Source organism: Ipomoea nil, unplaced genomic scaffold, assembly GCF_001879475.1.
Source record: "Ipomoea nil cultivar Tokyo-kokei standard unplaced genomic scaffold, Asagao_1.1 scaffold1721, whole genome shotgun sequence".
Lineage (NCBI taxonomy): Eukaryota > Viridiplantae > Streptophyta > Magnoliopsida > Solanales > Convolvulaceae > Ipomoea > Ipomoea nil.
In genome coordinates, this window is record NW_017618149.1 from 903,880 (window position 1) to 927,902 (window position 24,023).

Here is a 24,023-nt window from a genome sequence, read left to right on the forward strand (position 1 = left end):
GGTCAACCCGTACCCATGGCTCAAGATAAACCCCATAGACTCTCGATGCGGAGGACAAATAGCATATCAATTGGGATACTTACAGAGGGAAGATTGTGGGGAGTACTGGCAGTGTAATGAGTGAGGGCCTGTGCAAAAATATTGCCCAAACCCTAAATCACGCCGGAGCTGATGACCTGCGTTTTACCGGATGCACCGCTAAGCAATTCTAGTACCATTTCCACACTCTCAACAACATGGCACCCAATAATTTATCCCTTCTTAATATTTTTTTTCTCCTTTCCTGGATTTTGAAGATGATTTTCGCGTTGGACGGTTACAACTTTCACTGTCTCAGTTAGCTTCCGATCAGAATCTCTTTCTCAGTTCTCGCTCCGATTTAGGAACAGAAATTGGGCAAAAACTATGGTGGAGGAAATGGCTTGGAGCAGCTTCTCTTCCAACGGGTTAGGGTTGTAGACAGTGCTCGAGGAAATGGCAGACAGGGAGGAGAAACGGAAAGAAGCTAAGCTATTATAATCAAGGCTAAGTGAAATTCCTATAATACCCATGGTGTAACTGGAGTTTAAGATGATTATCTAACAGAAGGACTAAAACGACAAACGGTGTACTAATTGAGGGACCAAATCTGTCCAAATTAGAAAGTAAGGATAACATTGCAAATTGGGTACTAACTGAATGACCAAAAGTGCGATTCTCTCTCTCTCTCTCTCTCTCTCTCTCTCTCTCTATATATATATATATATATATATATATATATATATATATATATATATATATATATATATATAAAGGGAAAATTGCACTTAAGTTATAGGGTAATTATAGGATTCGCCTCTACTTGTTGGTTGTGCTCATTTCTCGTCTCTAAGTTATAACAGACATTGTAAATTTCGTCTCTACTGTTTTATTAGAAAAATGACAAAATTCACAATGTCAGTTATAATTTTAGAACCAGAAGTGAATACGACTGACAAGTAGGTACAAAAGCTATAATTACTTAAAACTTAGGCACAAAAAAATTGCAATTTTTTCTAATAATAATAATAATAATAATAATAATAATAATAATAATAATAATAATAATAATAATAAAGTACATTTTTTGAAATGGTTAGAGAGATGCATGTATGAAATTAGAATTTCCTTTACCTAATAGCTAGCCTGTAGCCTGTAGGTAGGGCTTGTAATTTCCGTGCCAATACACATGCCCTAATTATCTGTGTCCAAAATGAAATTGGTCTATGTGCCCATGGCCGCAAATTGATCATCAAACTGGATTGATGACTAATATGAGGTCACAGAGTTTATTTAATTTGTATAGCGACTAATTTTGGAATTTTAGTGCTCAATTATTTAGGGATTTGTTTAATACATTATTGTTAAATGTATTAATCAGAACTTTAATGATTGTAAATTTGTTGTAATTTTATTTAGGAATAAGGGTCAAATAGGCCACTGAACTGCACATCAAACTACAATTAGGCCATCGAACTTAAAAAAGATACAATTAAGTCTCTGAACTACACAAATTTATGCAATTAGGTCTAAAATGACCTATTTACCTGCCATGTAAGTTGCAGATTTTAAAAATAATTTTAAACAAAAATTAATTAAAAAAAAAAAAAAAACAGAACGGATTTCGTCTCCGGCCGTCCTTCGTCTCCATGGCAGGAGACGAAGGACGGCCGGAGACGATTTTGTCTCCGGTCGTTTTGTTTTGTTTTGTTTTGTTTTTTTAATTAAATTTTGTTTAAAATTATTTTTAAAATCCACAACCTCCACGTCAGCAAAGTATTAGGTAAACAAGTCATTTTAGATCTAATTGCATAAATTTGTGTAGTTCAGGGACCCAATTGTACTTTTTTTGAGTTGGATGGCCTAATTGCAACTTGGTGTGCAGTTCAGTGGCCTATTTGACCCTTATTCTTTTTATTTATGCTCATTGTATGAAATAGAAAAGATTTAATAGTATAGGGGAATGCGTGAAACATAAGAAATTCCTTACAAGGTAATATTTATTCTATACTTTCTCACTCTTTGTCAAGCAAAAATAATTAATTGTTGCGCGTACTACCTCTGACCACCCATTTGGAATGGTAACAAAATATCATTACACTACATAGTAGTTGGCGTATAAAGGGTTTCATAATTTTTTAATAAAACAACAATACTTGTAATATTTTCTTTTTAAAAAAAATTATATAACACTATCAATTAAATTCATACAAAAAAGATCACCAATAAACTGGCATAGAAAAACTAATCAATTCTCTTGTACGCACTGACATTTGGTCATGTCTGCTGAGTCATTGAATCACCATAGTTTACATCCTCCTAAATGCTCTGTTGTGATAGGATGTGAAGGCCCTTAGAGTTGGGGATTCAACCTTTTGGGAGAAGAAGTATAACTGATCAATAACACTCATATATAGTCATACAATGAATGAGGTTAAAGTTAATTTAGGAATCTCATGATATTGGAATCGAATAAAGAAGACGGCCGATGAGAACTCTATTACACAAACAACCCACAGGCATTCTAAATTCTATGTATATTCAACATTCAACCTTTGCCAACTTTAATAAGAAGTAATAATGCAGAGACTAAAATTCAAATGGGGGTGTACCAAAAGGTAAGATTGACCCCTACTTTTTGTTGCTTACACATTTATTTCAACATGTTATTTACAATTGTAACTTGGATTAGACAGTTCATAGCCAAAATCATATAACCAACTAAAATTTCAAACCTTAAAGCTAAGGTAGTCAGGGGCGGATCTAGATAGGAGCAATAGATGTTAGGTAGTAGTAACTTATATATATAAACGAAATGTATATATATACAAATTACTAGATGTTTAGGTAGCTTGTTTTTTTTTGTTTTTTTTTTTTTTTTAAATCTCGATATTTTGTCATAAACACTTTTTGATTCATTTGAACTTCGTTCCCACTCAGAAAAAATTCTTGGATTTGCCTCTGGAGGCAGCAAAGCATCGTTAGGGTTTGGTAATACAAATAAGTAGTCACAAAATGGATCTTAGCTTCATGAATATAGAGTATGCGAATTGATGGAACCCTAGCTAAAACTTGTGAGGAACGATTTCTTCCATTGCTAATATAAGCCTAATTGTAGGTGTTTTGAATATATTTGAGAAAAAAAAAATGATACGTTTTCATGTACCCACCGAATACATTGTATTGGAGCATTTGGTAACGCAGTTCACATGGATGTGTGAAAAGTCTTCCTCTTTGAATTGAATTGAAGTAGGATTAGTTTGGTACTTGGAACCATTGACCTCCACCCCACGCATGGTAGAGATGAGTCACCTTCATTTCAGATAATTTGGTATATATGATTCATCACATTTTCGAGAGGTAAAGTGTTGGACTTGGCCTTTCACCAGCTTTCGATCAGTGCAGCTTTATTTTCTTACACGGTCATTATATTTTCAAGAAACAAGTGATGGATTTGACCTTTCATCGGTCTCCACCTAACAATCTTCTTAGCCCTAATTGTTGGACTCGGCCCTTCACCGACCTCGACCCAACATTCTCATTGGTTTAGAGATATTATAATTGTAACTATTAATTGTATTGTTTGAGTCGTGTGAGTAAATGTTTACACAACGTAGTACACCCTCAAGTAGTGGTTGCGAAATTTCCTTATTGTCACCCAAATTATATTGTTTGAGTTGAAATTTTAATGTTAAGTCTTATGTTTTATGAGTGGGAGTATAATAGTATTGTTGAACTTTCTATACATGTTTATTTGGTAAACCCATTGAACTTATAATTATTAACTAAATAAATTAATTAATGTCATTATAAATCATTGTTTATTATATTCATCGCTTAAATTTTATTATTTTTAGGAACAATTATCAAATATGTCACTAAACTTCTTGCTTTTGTGCAATTGTGTCACTCAACTTAAAAAATGTGTAATTGAAGTGTCAAACAAGCAAAATATGTACAATTGATCGCGACATTTTTCTAATTCTTTTGGTAGAGTCATCCGAGTATATTGCTTACATGGTATGTACTAAGAGTTGCATTTTCCCCAGTCATACTAATTGTGATTAATTAAAGATTAAAATATTTTTAACACAAATTGCATTAAAAGAAATCAGAAAAATGTTCCATTATTGCACAAATTTTGCTGAATTGTTTGATGGTTCGATTGCACACTTTATAAGTTCTTACCCAATTGCACAAAAGAGATAAGTTCAATGACCTATTTGACACCTTTTTATTATTATTTTAAAAGTAAACATTCCTTCTTTTTTTTTTCTTTTTTTTTTTTTTTGGTTTTAATTGTCTTTAAAATAATTCCTCTATCACATCTGCAAAATGATAGCATACCAATTTGAGTGGTTGAGACTCAATAATTTTTAAACACATTACCCATAAATGTGAGAGATGGAGGATGATCTTAAACACTACCAAATCTTATCTCTATAGATTGTACAAAATCATGATAATGAATTGCATACTTAATCAAGGTAGACAAACTGCTGCCTGAAAAACCCATCCCCTAATAAACTAAAATTAATGTTGGTGGAAATATATGCATGCATGTCTAAAAACAACAATTCTCTAATTAGATTGATGTGTATATATAATAATAATAATAATATATAGACAAAGACAAAAGAGGCAATTAAAGACCCCACAGTTTAATACCAGTAATCAGTGAAACAAACTTATACAATTAAGGATTATTAATTAAAATATATACAAGAACATCTTTCTGGTAGCACACAATTAATAAGCATCTTAGTTAAGTACACTTAATCTACAATTAACTGAAGACACCTGTCCAATTAATTACAACTACAGTATATATGTTTGTGTTTATGTTATATGATTGACATGAATTGTTTATATATGCACTCCCCACTCCTTGTAGGTTAAGTGTGAGACAGATGGGGCATCCCCACAATTCTTTAGCTGTACGTAGGTGACTGCTAGCTGCAACTTGTGCCAAGAGAAAATTCTAATATTTTCATGTTTCCCCTCGGATGTGAACATTATTCAGGTTATATATGCATGATTGGAACACTGCAATCACATTTTGTTGGGCGGAGGCATAAAGGGTCAAAGTTCAACATCGATCTTGCCATCGAAACGCCCGTTGATTGATTTCCACGTATAATCAAGGAAATAAAGTAACTGTAACTTTTGACATATAGGTAAGTGTTTGATCTTGAAAATTGACATCAGAGTCTCAGGGAGATTAACAATTGTAGGGGATTGTTGGGTGGAGCTGGGCCCTGAAAGGCCAAAGTCCAATTAACATCATACTATCGAAACGTAGTACTGCTACGCAAGTATAAGGAAATAAAGTTGCACTTTCACCACTGGTGGTAATTTTTGACGTAGTGGTAAGAGCTTGATCTAAGAATTGGTATCAGAGTCCCAATAACAATAGCAACTGTTCGTGGGGGATTGTTACGTTGGGCGAAGGCCTAAAGAGCTAATTAAGTCCAGTATCCTGCCACTGAAACGTAACTTTGACTGCTATGCAAGTATAAGGAAATACATTCGCTACTAGCTTAATCTGTTCCGTCTCAACTAAAAATATAACCTAATAGTTAGGCGACATATTTATGTATTTATGTTTATATATTATATATGCTTAGTACTCTGGAGGATAAGAAATGGGGATTGTGTAGTATTATTATAGACGACTGATGTTAGTTGGACAAAAATTTTATTGATATAATAATATTTATAGTTTTCTATGTTTTGTCCTAACATCATCCTACTATACGTTGCCTTTTTAAGCAACGCAAACCTCACACTTCAACTTCCCTGTCTCTAATTGCCTTAATCATTGTACTATATATACTGTTGTGTAGTAATAAGGGGGAGCTGAGAGAGAGAGAGAAAGTGAGAGAGAGGAATTGAAGCTAAGGCAAAATTAAAATCATCATGTCTAGCCGCAGAAGATCATCATCATCAAGCTTCACAGAAGAGGAGATTAATGCTTTGGTCAACAAACTACAAGCATTGTTGCCAGCTTCCACTTCAAGGTCCTACACCAACAAGGTATATATATATATAGTATGTATATATGATCATATAACTCCAGTTGAACTTTCTGCTACTGAAATATGGACCGCTTCGACTCGGTCAAAGGGTAGCTCAAGTGGCAAATACTGAGCTTCTTCGAAGGGATGATCCCCGGGATAACTGGGTTTGATTCCCATAAGTGACAGTTCCCCTTGGACCAGTTCCTATGCCTCTCTGGGCGAATGGGGATTAGTCGGGTGGTCCTAGACAGTAATACGAGTGTTCATTATTCTATCATATGAGGCTATATATGTTATGAATTATATATTAATTCACAGGTAGCAGCCTCAGAGATAGTAGAAGAGACATGCAAGTACATCAAAAGGCTGCACAGAGAAGTGGATGGGCTGTGTGAAAGGCTTTCCCAAAAACTTTCATCCATTGATGACACCACTAATCTTGATTTGGAAACCTTGATGAGGAATCTTCTTCAGCAATAAATTCTGAATTTAGAAAGAGATGATGCATGGTAGATTATCATTCAACAGTCATTATTATTATCAATATAATGTGAGTTGTAAAATTATATGTGTATGTATTGTGTGTTAGCTTTTTTTCTTTGATCACGAAGGAAACTCGCAGTCACTACTCAATATATAGTTATAAACCCTACTTTTGTACAATAGTCTGTAAACTATATATGAGAGGTAATTTGTCCTATGAAAGTACAAATGTGTGTTAGTGTTGGTGGAATATGATGATACAATAATAATAAGAAAAGATATAAATTAATGTATGATTAATATATTAGATTTCCCATTTCTGTATTAAGCTTGTCGGCAATTCTCACACAGAATCATAAGAATTTCGGGACCTACAACATCTGAAATATGAAGCTGACCTCGGATTTCCAGGAATATATGTTGATGATTTCTAATCATTGATTCAAACCGAATGTTAAGGCATCAACTATACAGAGATTAACAAACATATATGCAGTCTAAATACAATTTTTTTTTTTTTTTTTGGATACATCAGATGTAGACTAATACCAAAGGATTAAATAAAATAAGACAACTATCAAGTGGTTTGTGATCCACTGGTATTGGATTGCTCCCTTAAATAAGAGGTGATAGGTTCAAACCTTAGTTGAGGCAAATAATGTATATGTAGGGTATCTCCTTCTTTATAATCATAATAAAATTGACAGTGTCCAAAGGAACATAATAACTTTAATTAAAATATTTTTATTTATTTTTTTGTGTAAACCACAAGGTGGTCTGAGTGTTAAGGGAATCATCACTTGTAGGAATCAAATTTGAGTTATCTCGAAATTCTCCCCCACAAAAAAAGCTCATTTGCCACTTGAAACCCTTATTGAGTTATTAAAATATTTTTATAATTAACTTTTAAAAGAAGTTGAATTTGTAACCTTGTACTTACTAAGTTCGACCAACTTGGTTAGTGTTGCCCCATCATGTGATACATATTATTTAGTAAGATTATACCATTGTTTTACCAAGGAAACTTTTCATTTGTAAAAATAAAGAATCCATACAATCCAATTTGTTTCTCTCTCTAGCCTAAAGTCTAGGGTTTTGTCTTTTTCCTAGTTTTTTGCTAGGGTTTTCGTATTCCGCATCTCTTTCCGGCGTATCTTCACCGGCTTTTCTTTTGTTCATGGCAATGTCGACAGTAGGAAACGACGTAGCAGGTCTGACGGCACGGTGGGCGGACCTTGCTTTGGAGGAGGAATATGAGAGGTCGTTCGACCCGACGATCGGAGAGGGTGGTGAGGACCAGGCCGACATCGAGCAATCATGGAGTGTTGTCAGACGGTTTCTAACAACCAAACTGATAAAGTTGGAACATATGCGACAAGTTCTTGCATCGGTGTGGCAGTGGCAACCGGTGCGTGGTGTTCAGGTCTCGGAGCTACAACCAAATTTGTTCTTGTTCGTGTTCTATCATATCACGGACATGCGGTATGTGTTGGAGGAGGGGCCCTAGTCGTTTGAGAATCATACGTTGGTGTGCAGACAAGTCCCTAATGGTGTGCTCCCGATTAATGTGCCTCTGGATTCAGTTGACATATGGGTTCAGTTGCATGATCTTCCCATGGGCTATACATCTCAACCAATTTTAGAACAGATTGGGAGATTTATTGGAACGTTTGTTAAATTTGATGACAGGTTTGCAGGAGCGCCATGGCTTTCGTTCTATCGTATTCGTGTGTCAATACCAGTAGCAAAGCCCATTAAACGAAGGATGAATCTCCTCAAGAGGGACAAAACGACGTGTTGGGTTAATTTCAAATATGAGCGACTACATATGTTTTGTTTCTATTGCGGTATGCTCGGAGACTCTTACAAATTTTGTTTGAAAGCCAGGAATGCGGCTTTATATGTTGCGTAGTTTCCGTACTCAGATGCGATACAAGCGGGCGAAAACTGAGGCCCTCGAGAAGTGGGGGCGCCGTGGTTGATTCCGGTACGGGGGAAGCCGAAGGACCTGGACGGGAGTATGGCGAGGGTGGAGCTGAGCGTGCTGGATTGCCCGAACCAATGTTGGTGGCGTCAGGGGAGGAGGAAACGGGGGTGGCTGCTGTTGCAAAGCGGCGGCGGGAGGGCAATGATATAGGCAGACGCTTGCCGGAGGATGGAATGGGAGATGTGGCTATGATTGATGGGTCAAAAAACTTGCTTATGGCGGGAACTGGTTGCCAGTCCCGCCCGACCCAATGAGTACCCTAAGTTGGAACTGTCGTGGCTTGGGTAATCCACGGACAGTTCGAGAAATCTTGGACCTGGCGTCCCGTAAGAAACCCGATTTTATTTTTCTAATGGAAACCAAGGTGGAACAAATACATGCTCAACGTATCCGTGTCAAGCTTGGCTTCGATGGTCTATTTTATGTTGATCGTGTAGGTGTGGGTGGTGGATTAGCTTTGTTATGGAGGAAGAATAATACAGCAAGGCTACTGAGTTTCTTAAAAAATCATATTGATATTCAGGTTAGCATGGATGGTTTTTCAGATTGGCGAATGACATGCTTTTATGGCTTCTCCCAACGCAACAGAAGGATTGAGTCATGGGAGCTTATTAAGTCACTTGCATCACGATCCCATCTTCCGTGGGTTATGGTGGGTGATTTTAATGATCTCCTCTACCAGCATGAGAAAAGAGTGGGAAACCCACATCCAAATAATCTCCTTCGCAGTTTTGGGGACACTATTGAGGAATGTGGTTTGTCCCAAATGCATATGTATGGATACCGATTTACATGGGAAAAAAGCAAGGGTACGACTGACTGGATTGAGGAAAGATTGGACAAGGTTTTAGCAACGGAAGGTTGGCACAGTATTGTTCCACAAGCACTGGTAAACAACCTGTTGACCCGTAATTCTGACCATTCGGCACTGTTCCTGGGTATTCGTGGTTTTGACCAAGGAAGGAATGGGAGAAGGGATTTCCGGTTTGAGATGGCCTGACTGCATGATGAGGGGTGTAGGGAAGTGGTGGAGAAATCTTGGGATGAAGGAAGGGATATGGGGCTGCAAGATTGTATTGGCTACTGTGGTGGCCGCCTAGCCCAGTGGGGAGGGGACCGTTTTCATAAGTTTGGGGAGCAAATTGTGAGTTTAAAGAATGAACAGTTGCAGTTGAGAGGGTGTTCTGATCAGGCTTCTCTGACTGAATTCCAACGTCTGGAAGAACGCCTGGGCTGCCTTGAAACCCAGGAGGATGCATACTGGAAACAGAGAGCCAAGCAACACTGGCTTAAGGATGCAGACACCAACACGAGGTTCTTCCACAGGTATGCTTCTCACCGTAAGAAAAAAAACTCTCTATCTAGATTAATGAATGATGCTGGGGATTGGGTGGAGGGAAATGCCATGACAAATGTTATCCTGGGCTACTTTAATATGATATTCCACTCTAGCATACCGGATGATGGAGAAAGTTTCTTTGAGACTATTACTCCACGGGTTACACAAGCTCATAATGAGTCTCTGCTCCGCCCCTTTGTATTGGAGGAGGTCAAGGATGCTCTTTTTTCAATGTTTCCCGATAAGGCTCCAGGCCCGGATAGAATGAATCTGGATTTTTATCAGCATTTGGGGGATGTGGTTGGGCGGAGGGGGGGGGGGGGATGTTTCGAACTTTGTGATAGGATTCTTGGAATCCCATACTTTGCCTCCTAATTTGAATGATACTGATATCGTTCTCATCCCTAAAAACAATACTCCCGAGCTAGTATCTGATCTAAGACCTATAGCCTTAAGTAATGTGGTGTATATGGTTATGGCCAAGATGATAACAAATAGAATGAAGCCGATGATGGATGATATTATTTCTGACTCACAGAGTGCCTTCATACCTGATAGATTGATATCAGACAATATTATAATAGCAGCTGAGGCGGGGCATTTTTTGAACAGAAAATCGTGTGGTGTTATGGGATGGGGAGCTCTCAAGCTAGATATGGCTAAAGCCTATGACCGTATGGAATGGTCTTTTCTGCGTGGCATGTTACTGGCTTTGGGTTTTGATAATAGATGGGTTGAATTAATTATGGTATGTGTCACTACTATGTCCTATAGAATCTTGATAAATGGTAACCACAGCGAGCAGGTCGTGCCCACGCGATGATTGAGGCAAGGGGACCCTCTATCCCCTTATCTTTTTATTATTTGTGCAGAAGTTCTCTCGTTATTACTTCAGTAGGCACAGAGCAGGGGTTCGATATATGGCTGTAGAGTGGCAACCCCCCCCCCCCTATTACTCATTTGTTTTTTGCTGATGACAGTCTCTTATTTTTCAAAGCTAATATACAGGAAGCTGGTGAAATAAGGAATTGTTTATCATGGTATGAGATTTTATCTGGGCAGATGGTGAATTATCAAAAGTCTAGTATTTGTTATAGCAAAAATAAATGTGAGACCCATCGAGAGGCAGTGGTGCAAGTCTTGGGGGTGGTTCAGGCGCCGAATTTTGGTAAATATCTGGGATCCCTTCTTTTATTGGAAGAAATAAAAAGGTAGTCTTTTCATATATTGAGGATAAGATCAGACAGAGGATAGGTTCCTGGAATAAAAAATTGCTTTCACAGGCTGGTAAAGAAGTTTTATTGAAAAGTGTAGCTCAATCTATGCTTACATTTTCAATGAGTGTATTTTTGTTACCTATTTCTGTCTGCTATTGAATGAACCATGAATAGATATTGGTGGGGTAGTGGAACTGAAAGAGGTATACACTGGAAAGTATGGGATAAGTTATGTATCCCAAAGAAGCAGGGTGGCTTGGGTTTCGAAGATTTGAGAGCTTTTAATTTAGCCATGTTGGGAAAGTAGGCATGACGCTTTCTCACTAAACCAGATTCATTGGTAGCTCGGGTATACAAGGCTAGATACTATCCTAAAGATTCTTTTCCTGGAGCATGCTTGGGAAATAATCCTAGCTTTTGCTGGAGGAGTATTATGGCAGCTACGGATTTAATTTGTAGTGGAGTCAGACGCCGAATTGGGGATGGCAAGGCAACATTAATATGGAACCATCAATGGCTCCAGAATGATCAAGACCCAATGATACATACTGAAACGCCCCCTCATCTTGTTGGAGCAAAAGTAGTAGGTTTAATTGATCAGGATACGGGTCAATGGGATCACTCAATCCTAACAGACATTTTTCAACCTACTGATGTAGCTCGTATTCTAAAGATACCCGTCTCACCAAACTATGAGGACGATTGGTATTGGCATGGGGACACAAAAGGCTGTTACTCTGTTAAGAACGGATACAGACTTATTGTTGAAAATTATGTGGCAACGCAGGGCTCTTTTAATAAGTGGATAACATTGTAGAACCTCAAAATTCCCCCAAAATGGAAGACATTTTTATGGAGAGCTTTGAGTAATATCCTGCCTACCACTACCAATTTGAATATAAAGAGAGTGGGGATTGACCCAACATGTGCTATGTGTGGTGTTAATCATGAGGATACTATTGGTTTCATGTGTTTTTGCAAGCTCTATATGGCATGAATCCCACCTTTCAATCCCCAATATTGTCACCGATAATTTTCATTCTTGGTTTGATGAAGTGATGAATATTCTAGATACTAATGGAATTATGTCCACAACAGCAATTCTATATTATATCTGGAAGGCCAGGAATGGAGCAGTCTGAGATGCCTACTTACCCACCCCGAGGAAGCTCATAGCGGCGGCCACAAATGCACTCCATGCATGGCGACGCATTCACCACGCTAGCAATCAGCGTCCTACTGCACAGCCGCCCAGCTTGACCGACGAAGCACTGTCGCTGCACGCCCACTCCAGCAATGCCGTGCCAACCGGGGCCCGGGTGTGTCACTTCAATGCAGCATATTATCCGACCACGAACAAGACCTCGATTGGGGCGGTCCTTCGCAACGAGAATGGAGGTTATGTCACAGCTTTCAATGCTACACTGCTCGACTGCTTCTCGCCTTTAATGGCCGAGGCTTATGCTTGCAAGGAGGTTCTGTCATGACTTAGGGATCGTGGGGAGCGGTTCGTACATCTCTACATGGATTGCCTGACCCTAAAGCATTATTTATCATCCACCACTGGACTGGTTCGCTCGTACGTTGGCTATGCCATAGATAGTTGCAAGTCTATTATTACTTCGTTTGAATGCTGTTTTATTAGTTTCGTTCCTAGATCAGAAAATTTAATAGCTCATACCTTAGCATCTTCAGCTTTTGATCAGTCTACTGCTATGTATTGAGATGTTATCCCACCAGACACTATTTCTGCTTTTCTCTAATATAAACCATCGTGGTTGTTTTTTTTTTTTTTTAAAAAAAATACCATTGTTTTACCCATAATATAAAAGGAAACAATACAATTTTATAAAATGCAAAATACACCATAAAATTGTTACTTATGGGATTATAAATTTTTTTATAACTTCGTAGTTTATAGTGGCAAAGCCAAAAATATTCCTGATTGGGAGTGAAAAATAAAAACATTTCAAAATGTAATAAAAATATTCATAAAAAAGTATGAAATATAATTAATTGTATAAAATGTTTTGAATATAAAACACATTATAAATCTCACATCTTCTCTATTGATATAATACTCATCATAATACCTTTTCTTTTAGGGTCCGTTTGAAAAATATTTTTTTAGAAAAATGATTTCCAAAAAATGACTCATTTTCTAGAAAATATTTTAATTTTCTACTGTTTGGCCAAAATTTAGAAAAATATCATTTTCTGTTTTGCTGAAATAATAATAATAATAACAATAACAATAACAATAACAATAACAATAATAATAACAATAACAATAACAACAACAACAACAATAATAACAACAACAACAACAACAATAATAATAATAATAATAATAATAATAATAATAATAATAATAATAATAATAATTGGTAGTGATGGTTGTTGTTATTGTTGTTGTGGTGATGGTGGTGGTAATGGTTGAAAATTGTAAACTTACGACTTAAAAGTCTCACTATATTGAGTAAATAAGTAGCAAAGGTTATTACCCAAACTGAATACAGTCGAACAAACGCGGAGTATATTCACGGCACGTTTGGTTCACGGAATGAATTTTGAGGTAATAGGAATGCTATTCCATAAGAAATGGAATAGGCAAGGAATAGAATAGGAATTGTATTCTATTGTTTGGTTCGCAGAAGGAATAGACTTTAGGAATTATATTACAGTGTTTGATTGATTTAAAGAATAGAAATGAAATATGTTTTAAAAGACATAAATACCCTTATAAAAATATGTGATGGTGGCGGCGGCGGTGGTGGTGGTGGCGGTGGCGGTGGCGGTGGTGATGGCGGCGGTGATGGTGGCGGTGACGGTGGTGTTACTGGGGTGGTGGTGGTGCTAGTGCTGGTGGCGGTGGCGGGGTGGTGGCGGTGGTGGGGTGGTGGCGGTGGTGGTGGTGGGGGGGTGGCCACGTTGGTGGCGGTGCTGGAGTGGTGGTGGCACCGGCGGCAGTGGCAATGGTGGTGGTTGCGGCGGCGGTGGTGAAATAGGAAATAAATTTAATTGAGGGGTAAAATAGGAAATGGAATCTTTAGGCTATACCTGAGAACTCAGGAATAGCCTAATACCGGGGGGCCCCAAGGAATATATCTATATTCCCCTTGCAAGGGGAATACGTCATTCCCGGGAACAATGTTCCTGAAAATACAAGTGGTTACCAAACAGAGGAATAAGCTTATTACTGAGAATGCTATGCCATTCCAGACCTATTTCGTGAACTAAACAGCCCATCAAAAGATTTAAGAACGAAAAACCAAATCTTTAACTACCAGCGAGTGATCGAAAGTAATTGAAGCATGTGCTCCATCTCAACTCAAAGCCTAAACTGATAGTTGGATTGCACATTTATATATATATATATATATATATATATATATATATATATATATAACAAAAGTAAAGCAAACACAAAATACACTCAGTTTGATAGTCCAATTCGGAGAATCCTTCTCCTACCTCTAGGGGCATTCCAAGAGCTAACTGCCCAACTGTCATTGATCAATCAACAATATGCGAGTACAAATGCGAAATATGCTACAAAAGAACTTAGCTCAAAACACTCTCGAACTTCGTTAAAGAGTTGGCCAAATCGATCTCCTAATCAATGCACTTTAAGGTTCCTCTCAATAGCACCATTCTCCTAACTTCCCGTTAGACATACTTGAATTTACAGCCGTAATTCTTGATTAATAAGAATTCAAGTAACCCACTTGATCGAATATAGATGATTAATCTATTCTTAACTTTGATTGCATTTAGACACTAACTATCTTTGTAAATAATAAAGTCAAATATAGAAATGGGCAGACGTTTAGAATAGCAAAACCTTGGGTTAAGGTTTGGAGGAGTAAATGCTTGGGATGAGGTTTGTTTGGGCATAGGTTTGAGAAACGGGAAAAGCTTAGACATAAGTTTCTTCTAAATGGAAAAGCTTGGGCATATGTTTCTCTTAAAGGAAAAAGCTTGGGCTAAGTTTTGAGCAAGATTTTTGTACTTGCAGACCCTTGCGAACAACTTGATGCACTATCTCCCTTCAACCCTTTGAGCGAAATGTGGCAAAAGAAAAGGAAGGAAAATCCATGAACCGACCCCATCATCTCCACCCCGTAGGAACTACGAGATCACCCAAAGGACGCCTTCGGCATCCAGGGGTCACGAACCGACAATAGAAGGAGAAGAATTGCATTTAGTGATGCATTAAATGCTTGGAAATCTCTAGGCACATGTGTTACTATAAATAAGCAACATCTCTTCATTCATCCACCCATTCGATCGATTCTTTAGCATAGCAAAAAATACAGTGAGTAAAACAGAGAGTTATATTTGTAATTCCTATTGTAATATCATTTTGCCAATACAGAAAATTCTTCTTCAAATTACCTTATTCTATGTATGATTTATTTTAAATCTTACATGATTTATTTTAAATCTTACACAGCCCAAACTGCTATAGTCCAAGCTGCTATTATAATTTGGTGTTGTGAACCGTATCGATTCTAATAATCTTCTTAATCATCTGGCCTGGATTCAGTTTCTCAAACTCTCTCGTATGTGTATTTCTCTGGAGAATAAACAATAATCTGACACATGCAAAGTAGTTGATCTATCTTTTATATCTGAACTTCCGCCTTTATCTCAACAGCTTCAACTGTCTTGAGCCAGTGAACTAAGTACAATCTTTTATTGGCTTCTTCCTTGACCTTGAATCTGCTACTCCATGTACCTAACTCATAAACTTTACATATATATTCTTTGTTCCAAAATCTTAAACAACCCGGAAGAGGGATTTATATCAATAAGTATTTTGAAAAGTATTTTATTAATAATCCCCTGATAAAATTTTGGCTATACAAAAGTGGGGAATTCTAAGGGTCTAGTGGTGTAAATGTTATCTCTCAATTTTCAAAATGTGACAATTTGTCCCTCCCTTAAATTATTAGTGGTGTAAATATGGTTATCCGTTGTTTTTCCTGTTCGAAGACTACAATTTTTTTCTTCCATTTTTCTTTTTTCGTTTATTCTCCTTTTATCGACAATAATGTTTCTCCTTCTTCCTATTAAGGGAAGGGCAATATATGTCACTTTTTGAAAATTAAAAGACAACATTTACACTACTAATAATTCATGAGTGACATTAATAATTAGCATATTTGTGAGGGGCATAAATTACAATTTTTCATATAACATTATCAACCGTACAAGTCCTAAAAAGGGTTATATGCTGTAGAAACGTGTTCATCATGCGCATGGTAAACACAGGGGTAGATCCATAATTTCTATGCTGTAAATTCATAATTTTGTTTTTCATTTGTTGTTAACGACGTTTCTCTCTTTGCAATCGCATTATTTCATCTTCGCAATACAGATATTATGAATTTACAGTACATAAATTATGAATCTACAGTATAAAAATTATGGATCTATCCCGTGTTCACCATGCGCATGGTGAACACGGTTCCACATACAGCATAACTATTGAGGAAAATGCATCTGTTTAAAAATTTGTTTTAAATATGAAAAATGATAAATCTTTAGTCCATTATATTGTCCGCTGATGAAGTGTCTCTTTGGCATAAACTAGTGGTGAACATTTAATGCATACTTGATACTTCACCCTGGCCTGGAATGCTCTTCACATTCTTCCTAAAAAGTTCAACTTTAAAGGCTCTCCACACTCCGACCGGACAGAGTATCTAAAAAGATGCAAATTATAGTAATTCAGCTAAATACAGAAGCTAGACCTTCACTTACTACGTACAAGGAGCTCTCTCACTTTGAGAGATTGCTCCCACACATAAGCTAGAATGCTCTTTACATCAAGTAACATTTGATGTTCTCCAAATAATTTAACTAAGACTAATTTCTCTTTCTCCAAATACTGTCTACTGAATTAATAAGCTAAGACAACGACTCAAAGACTAATTTCTCAACTTTACTTATTGTTGTCATTATTTATGAGTTAATCTACTAGCATGGATGGAGCTAGCCTGGGGGCAGTGGGGGCAGCTGCCCCCACTCCCCCCACCCCACTCCTTTATATATATGTATGTATATATATATACATATATAGCATTAAATGTTATATAAAATTTATATTTATATTTAATATATTAATTGTTTGAGTAGTTTAGTTGGTTGGGCTCCAAGTTTGATTTTAATAAAAAGTATATGGTCATAGGTTCAAAACTCATTAACAAGACTTGTTTATTTTATCACTTTCATTCCTTTTTAAGATAAATTAAATATTTTTTAGTCTACTTTTATAAATCATTTAATTAATGTAGTGCACAAGTTTATATTATATTTCATATAAATTTATTCGAATTAATTTACAAGTTGATCTACTTCATTGTATTCAAATTAATTTAGAAAAACTTAAAATTGATCTAACTAAAAAAAATTAAATTTAAAAGTATTTATAAAATATAGTGTTATTCAAAAAATTTTATCTAATGGATTATGTTTCATATTTTGTTATAAATATTTTCACATTTTCACCCCACACAAGTATATTTTTGGCTCCGACTCTAACTATCGTGTAATCTATAAAAATATTCTATTGTAATTTATAAAGTATTTTGTATTTTAACCTTATTATACCAGTTTGATATTTTGTGATTGACATTTCTATCGCCATTTAAATTTCGCCCCCACTCAATTAATTTTCTGGCTCCGTCCCTGTGACTACTAGAGTTATATTATTTAAAGAAAGATTTAATTTAAAAGATATAAGTATAAACATAATAAAACAGTGAAAAAGTATAGCAGTATTGCACATGTGGATGAAGCACCAAAATTTGAAATTTGGTAATCACAGTATGAGATTATGTTTAAAATGAACAAATCGCTTGTGCACACTAATATTTGATTCTATTTGTATAACCATTAAGTTACCATAATTTACATGTTGAACTACTAAGTTGCCATAATTTATTATCTTTTCACATATTTTATCAGGTCTTTTTACATATTTTATCATGTCGAGATGTGAGGTCTGAGTTGCGTGTGAGACCTTTGAGTTGGAATTCAATCCTTGCCCATGTGGATGGTACAAAACGAAAATGTTTTACATTTTCACCAAACAAATGCAGAAGCTTCTATTCACTTACTACGCGTACCAGCATATATCTAAAATAGTAAAATATAGAGATTGTACAAGACCAAAAAAAAAAAAAAAAAAGACAAGTCAATTCAATGCAAGAAACAGGCCAAAGAGCATCAATGCTTTAGAACACCAAACTTCTCGTGAAGGCTTTGTAGGTGATTGAGGATCGCTAAGGTGTTGCTCATGTACTCATTCGATTTGTGCACCCTCGCTTTGACCTCGCCTATCACCGTCGAATTCACATCCTCCAGCCCATTAAGACACGTGTCCTCATCCGTCATCGCCGCACTTATCCACGTCTGCATGCTGTTGATCTGGAAAGGGGTGAGGGCGAGGGTGAGGTTTCCGGGACCCGAGTTCATAAACCCGGCTGACTCGTTGAGTTGACTCTGCGCGTCGTCGAACAGGCCATCGCAGTCCTCCAGAGCCGATCGGGCGGCGCGTTCGTTGACCTTCGACATCAGGGACTTGGGGAGCGAGGACACGTTCGCCAATTCGTCAATGGCGACCCGCAGGGAGACGTTGAGGAAGTGTTCCGGGTCGGGTTTGGGCGGGGCGGGGAACGGAGACATGGAAGAGAGGCAGGAGTCCGGGTGCAGAGTCACCGCGCACACGGCGGCGAGTAGGGCGGTGGAGTTGTTGGAGGAAACCGGCGGCGGCGGCGATGATGATGTCGAGGGAGACGATGACGACGGAGACGGATGCGAATCTCCGCCGCCGCGCTCCGAGTGGGAGCGGTGTACCAACGTGCCGACCACCGCGGCGACGATCACAGTGAGGAAGACGGCGAGGGAGACGGCAATGGCGATGAAGCTGCGGCGTCTCCGCGAGGCTTTGCGCTTAGAAACTGAGACCTCATCTTCTTCTACGGGATTCACTACCATGCCATAGCCCTTGACGAAGTTTACAGGCCCCATGAAGCTTCTGGAATTCAGGTTTAGGGCTTATCTCTCGAATGGAGGAATGGAATTGAATGGAAATTGGGGGAAATGGGAGATCATAAACAGGCAACAGCTAGCATACGAAAGTCGTAACCAGTAAGCGATGTATATGACCGACTTACAATAGAATAACTAAAAGAGTCGTACTATATGTCTATATGTACTCTCAAATCTAATCTTTTTGTGATGGGGTGTCCCTAAGCGTGAGTCTCAATACAAATGCTTATAATTTTGTGTGTAGAGTATAAAGTGGAAATATTTAGGCATCTTCCGTAACATATATATATATATATATATATATATATATATATATATATATATATATTTGACACTCTTTCGTAATATAATTAGTTTATCAGTTAATTTTAATTTATTTGATCATTATTATCTATTTAACTTGATTAAACAGTCAATATAAATATTTAATTAATTAACTTTTTTGTAATAACTATTACTCCAAAATGCTGAAATTCAAAATATTATTTACAATAGCTTTTTTATTAGCTTTTCAAAAATGTCATTTTATAAGTAATCAATTATCAACTAACAGCTAATTTACTAAACATATTTTTATAATTAATTAATGTTATTCGACTAATCAAACTCACTAACTAATCAGCTAACAGCTATTTACCAAACATCTCTTAGGCTCTGTTTGGCAGAGCTTATTTAGGAGCTTATAGCTTATTTTAAGCTAGTAATAAACTATAAGCTCTGTTTGGTAATGTTTCCAAATAAGCTCCTAGCTTAAAATAAGAGCTTATTTTGGAACGCTACCTTAGGTAGCGTTTCAAAATAAGCTCCTAGCTTCCTAACTTTTTTTCCATCTTTATCCTTATTATTTTAAAGAAATGACATAATTTACCCTTCCCAATTAAAACTATTTTCTCTATTCCTTTATCCGCAACTTTCACAACAATTATTATTATTATTATTATTATTATTATTATTATTATTATTATTATTATTATTATTATTATTATTATTATTATTATTATTATTATTATTATGAGATTTGCATCAATATTGCTACTTCATTATGAAATGCTATATCATGATTATGGTAATAGTTTTATTTCAAAATGTTAATTTTTTTTAAAGACAAAATGTTAAATTTTAATATGTAAACAAACTAATTTAAATTTTATGAAGATGTCACCAGGACTATGTGGTCTAATGGTACTTGGGTTGGACTTCTATTTGAAAGATTATGAGTTCGAGCCTTAGTGAAGATGTTATTAATTCTTTGTGTTTCAGTAGGTTGAGAAAGTATATGAACAGATATTACAATGTAATAGAGCCAGTAACTTTCAAAAAAAAATTTTATGAAAATGTCCTTTTTAGTCTTTTTACATTTATCAGCTTATCAAAAAGCTAATTTTACCAAACACTTTCAATCATAACAGCTAGCTTAACAGCTCTTCAGTTTTCAGCTCCAAGCTTATAGCTTTTAAGCTTTCAGCTCCTAGCTTATAGCTTTTCAACTAGGTTTGCCAAACAGAGCCTTAATCAGCTAACTAGACATACTTTTACAAATAAATAACTTTAATTAAATTCAACCCGCCCTAATCGTCTTGCATAATCTTCTTTCCAAAAAGTTGAATCCCAACCTTAAGGGCCCTCCAAACCCTGACCCGATAGAACATCTGAATCGTCTTGCATAATCTTGATTCCTGAGATAGTTGCTTTTCATTTAAATAACTCAAAACTAAAGAAATTGAAAAAAATAAATAAATATGAGCTAGTCAAAGATTTATATTATTTGGTCTAATCCAACTCAATCTATATTTTAATCAAGCTAAGGTATCCAATGTGACTCACAAAAGATCGTAGACTAGACCAATAAAAATTATAAGCCAAGGGAAACAATGAGGATCGTCATAGAGATGGGGATAAAGCTTCCCGTAATTAGAAGTGTGCAAGATTTATAGAGAACATGTCGAATCAAGTAGCGGATATAATTACCAAAATAACTTATCCTTCAGACTATTAAGTGAAAAAAATAAGACAATCCTATCGAGGAAACGACTTAGACTCTTAAGAAGGACCTCGGGTATTCCGAGGGAGAGAAACTACTTAGTTAGGTGTCATTGACCTAGCAAGAAGGTCATAACCCTCCTTTTGATAGAAAAAAAAAAAAAAAAAAAAAAAAAAACTAAAGAGATTAAAATGGAAAATAAAAATTAATTGCGAGTCAATTTAAGAGTAAGAATATTAAATTTAGCTAGCTAGCATAATCTCACCTTAGATTTGTATATTTAAGGGGTTGAAAAAAAAAATATAATCACCTCATATTTGGGGCAAAGATTTATACTATTCTAGTCCAAATTGACTTATGCATCAATCTATTCTTCACATTCCCACTAATAATAAACCTAGTTTATGAAATTTATCAAACCTAATTTGCTCATCTCAGTAACAAATCAATTTTTTTTATTCTTACCCTTGAATTTAACGCTTACAAAATGAATATTTAATTGTAGAATCAAATATTTAAAATAAAATCAATACTTAAAAGACCATTTATAATTAAATTAAAAGTAAAAAAAAAATGATAAATGTGAAACCATTCTTAGAATTAATTCATTATTATTCCTATTTTGACTTTCAGAAAGTTCAACTTCTGGAGCCTCTCGATTCTTGAGTTGTGTTACACATTACTGTGTGCTTCTAGTAATCCCACATACAAACAGATTTAGCACGCAACCAATTTATATTATTTTATTATTATCCGTGAAAGTTTATCATAGTAAATTATATTAGAGTTAATACCCAAAATGGTCCCTCGACTATGCTATAATTACCAATTTAGTCCTCAACTATCATTCTTACCCAATTAAGTCCTCAACTATATAACTTTTACTCAATTAAGTCCTCAACTATACAATTCTTACCCAATTTAGTCCTCAACTATACAATTCTTACCCAATTTAGTCCTCTGTATTAATTTGACTGTTTGTTGACTGTCAAAAGTCGGGATAAAATTATAATTTTACAAGATTTCTCCTTCCTCTCCATTTAGCAGCGCCAAACCATGCAGAAATACACTCCGATCAGATTTCGATCGTCAAAAAATCGTTGGAAATCAAATTCATGGGCTATCCGATGCATAACCACTACTTCGATACTGACAGGTTTAGAACCCAACCGGAACTTATTGCTACATGGTTTGGCGCTGCTAAATGAGGAGGAAGGAGAAAACTTGTAAAATTACAACTTTATTTTCACTTTTGACAGTCAACAAACAGTCAAATTGACAAAGGACTAAATTGGGTAAAAATTGTATAGTTGAGGACTTAATTGGGTAAGAATGATAGTCGAGGACCAAATTGGTAATTACGACATAGTCGAGGGATTATTTTGGGTATTAACTCATTATATTATGAACCACGAATAAATGTTCATTTTTAATATACTAAATATTTATTTTAATATATTGAAAGTTTATTTTTAGATAATATATCATCAAATAATTAATCTTCATTCACAAAAATTGAATCTTCAAAGAGTTTAACATTCATGGCCCGTTTGGTTCACGGAATCAATTTGAAGCAGCCAGCGATCGGAGCAGCCAGAATGAGGGTTTTGAGTGACGACCGGGCCTCGCGATCACCACCCCCATTAGCGATCGGAGCAGCAGCGGCGAAGGAGCAAGGTTCGTTGGCACTTCGATCCATTCCCTGCCCTCGCAGCGTCCCCAGCCTGAACAGACTCCGGAAATTCCGAAGATCGTCGATCAAAGATTTGATCACAGGGCCTTGATCGCGACGCCTCTCCTACTCCATCACCACCCTCCGATTTCCCATGCATAGACTCCATCGCCGGAAGAGCTTCTAGCGACGAGGGCTGGTTCCGATTGCGAGAAGCTTCTGGATCACCATTTTTTTTTTGTCGCTGTAAAATAGTTTATGGTGTTGATCAATGTCATCAGATGGACATAGATGAAAGGTGGAATAATTGCAGAAACATTATGCTTGAGCACGTAGGCATGACAGAAAGTGGAGTTCTGGTCAAAGCTTTTGAACTGATTAGCAATGGGGAAATCTTTGGGAAGATACCAGGAAGTGTTGGGGAAGGGTACCATGAGCAGAGGAGTTGGAGTAAAATAGGAAATGATAATTTTTTGCTATTCCTATAACTCGGGAATAGCCTAATACCAAAGGGAGGCCAGGAATCTGTATTCTCCTTGCAAGGGGAATAGGTCATGTCATTCCCAGGAACATTATTCCTGCGAATAAAAATTATTACCAAACAAAAGAATAGGTCTATTACTAAGAATGCTATTCTATTCTTGACCTATTCCGCGAACCAAACGTGGCATCAATCTATTAAAAATAGATCTTTAATCTTCTAAAAAATAAAATTTGGATTTTTAATGTACTCAAAATAAACCTAACGTTAATAAATTCCCTCCTTACAAGGTGAACCATGGTCCTTCATCTTACAAGCCGGTCAACATTTTTAAAAATGAAATTCATTATAAAATACAAATATTATATTTAAATTATTCGAAGACAAACTCACCATAAAAGAGATAAGGGTCCATATGATAGCCCAATCAGTGTAAGGCATCCCAAGCAGCAGAAGCTCGTTATCCTTCCACTACAAAGAATAGGGGAGGTTATCGCTGCTTTGTGAAACCAGCCTCACGCATTGCCCTACCCTCTAGGAGCTAAGAAGCCCAAGCCTTTGCCCGGAAACCTTAGCCCAACTCTATGCTTAGAAAGGGCGAGCCACCGTTCACCAATTAGAACGAATTGGTCAGACTTGCTCAATGTTCCATTATCTCAATACCCTAGCTCGAGTTACAAGCCCACTTTACTAGGCTCGGCATGCTGGTGTACCAGCCAGAGATTTATAAAGCAATATTTATGATGTGCAACTGTGTGTACCAT

General features: G+C 36.5%; 2 protein-coding genes and 1 long non-coding RNA gene across 3 annotated transcripts; 1 reads left to right on the forward strand and 2 right to left on the reverse strand.

Moving 5' to 3' along the window:
- Nucleotides 1–211: 211 nt before the first annotated feature.
- On the reverse strand, nt 212–11,796 carry LOC109191878. Its single transcript, XR_002056006.1, has 3 exons — nt 11,786–11,796; nt 8,718–8,720; nt 212–332 (listed from the first exon to the last, which is right to left on the reverse strand). It is a non-coding gene; the product is annotated as an uncharacterized LOC109191878 (long non-coding RNA).
- On the forward strand, nt 5,843–6,771 carry LOC109191877 (transcription factor ILI4-like). Its single transcript, XM_019342551.1, has 2 exons — nt 5,843–6,054; nt 6,357–6,771. Exons 1-2 carry the CDS (start codon nt 5,938–5,940, stop codon nt 6,516–6,518), a joined length of 279 nt encoding a protein of 92 aa, XP_019198096.1. The 5' UTR covers nt 5,843–5,937; the 3' UTR covers nt 6,519–6,771.
- Nucleotides 11,797–18,128: 6,332 nt separating the features above from the next.
- On the reverse strand, nt 18,129–19,245 carry LOC109191914 (pectinesterase 1). Its single transcript, XM_019342598.1, has one exon. It carries the CDS (start codon nt 19,102–19,104, stop codon nt 18,301–18,303), a length of 804 nt encoding a protein of 267 aa, XP_019198143.1. The 5' UTR covers nt 19,105–19,245; the 3' UTR covers nt 18,129–18,300.
- Nucleotides 19,246–24,023: the final 4,778 nt, after the last annotated feature.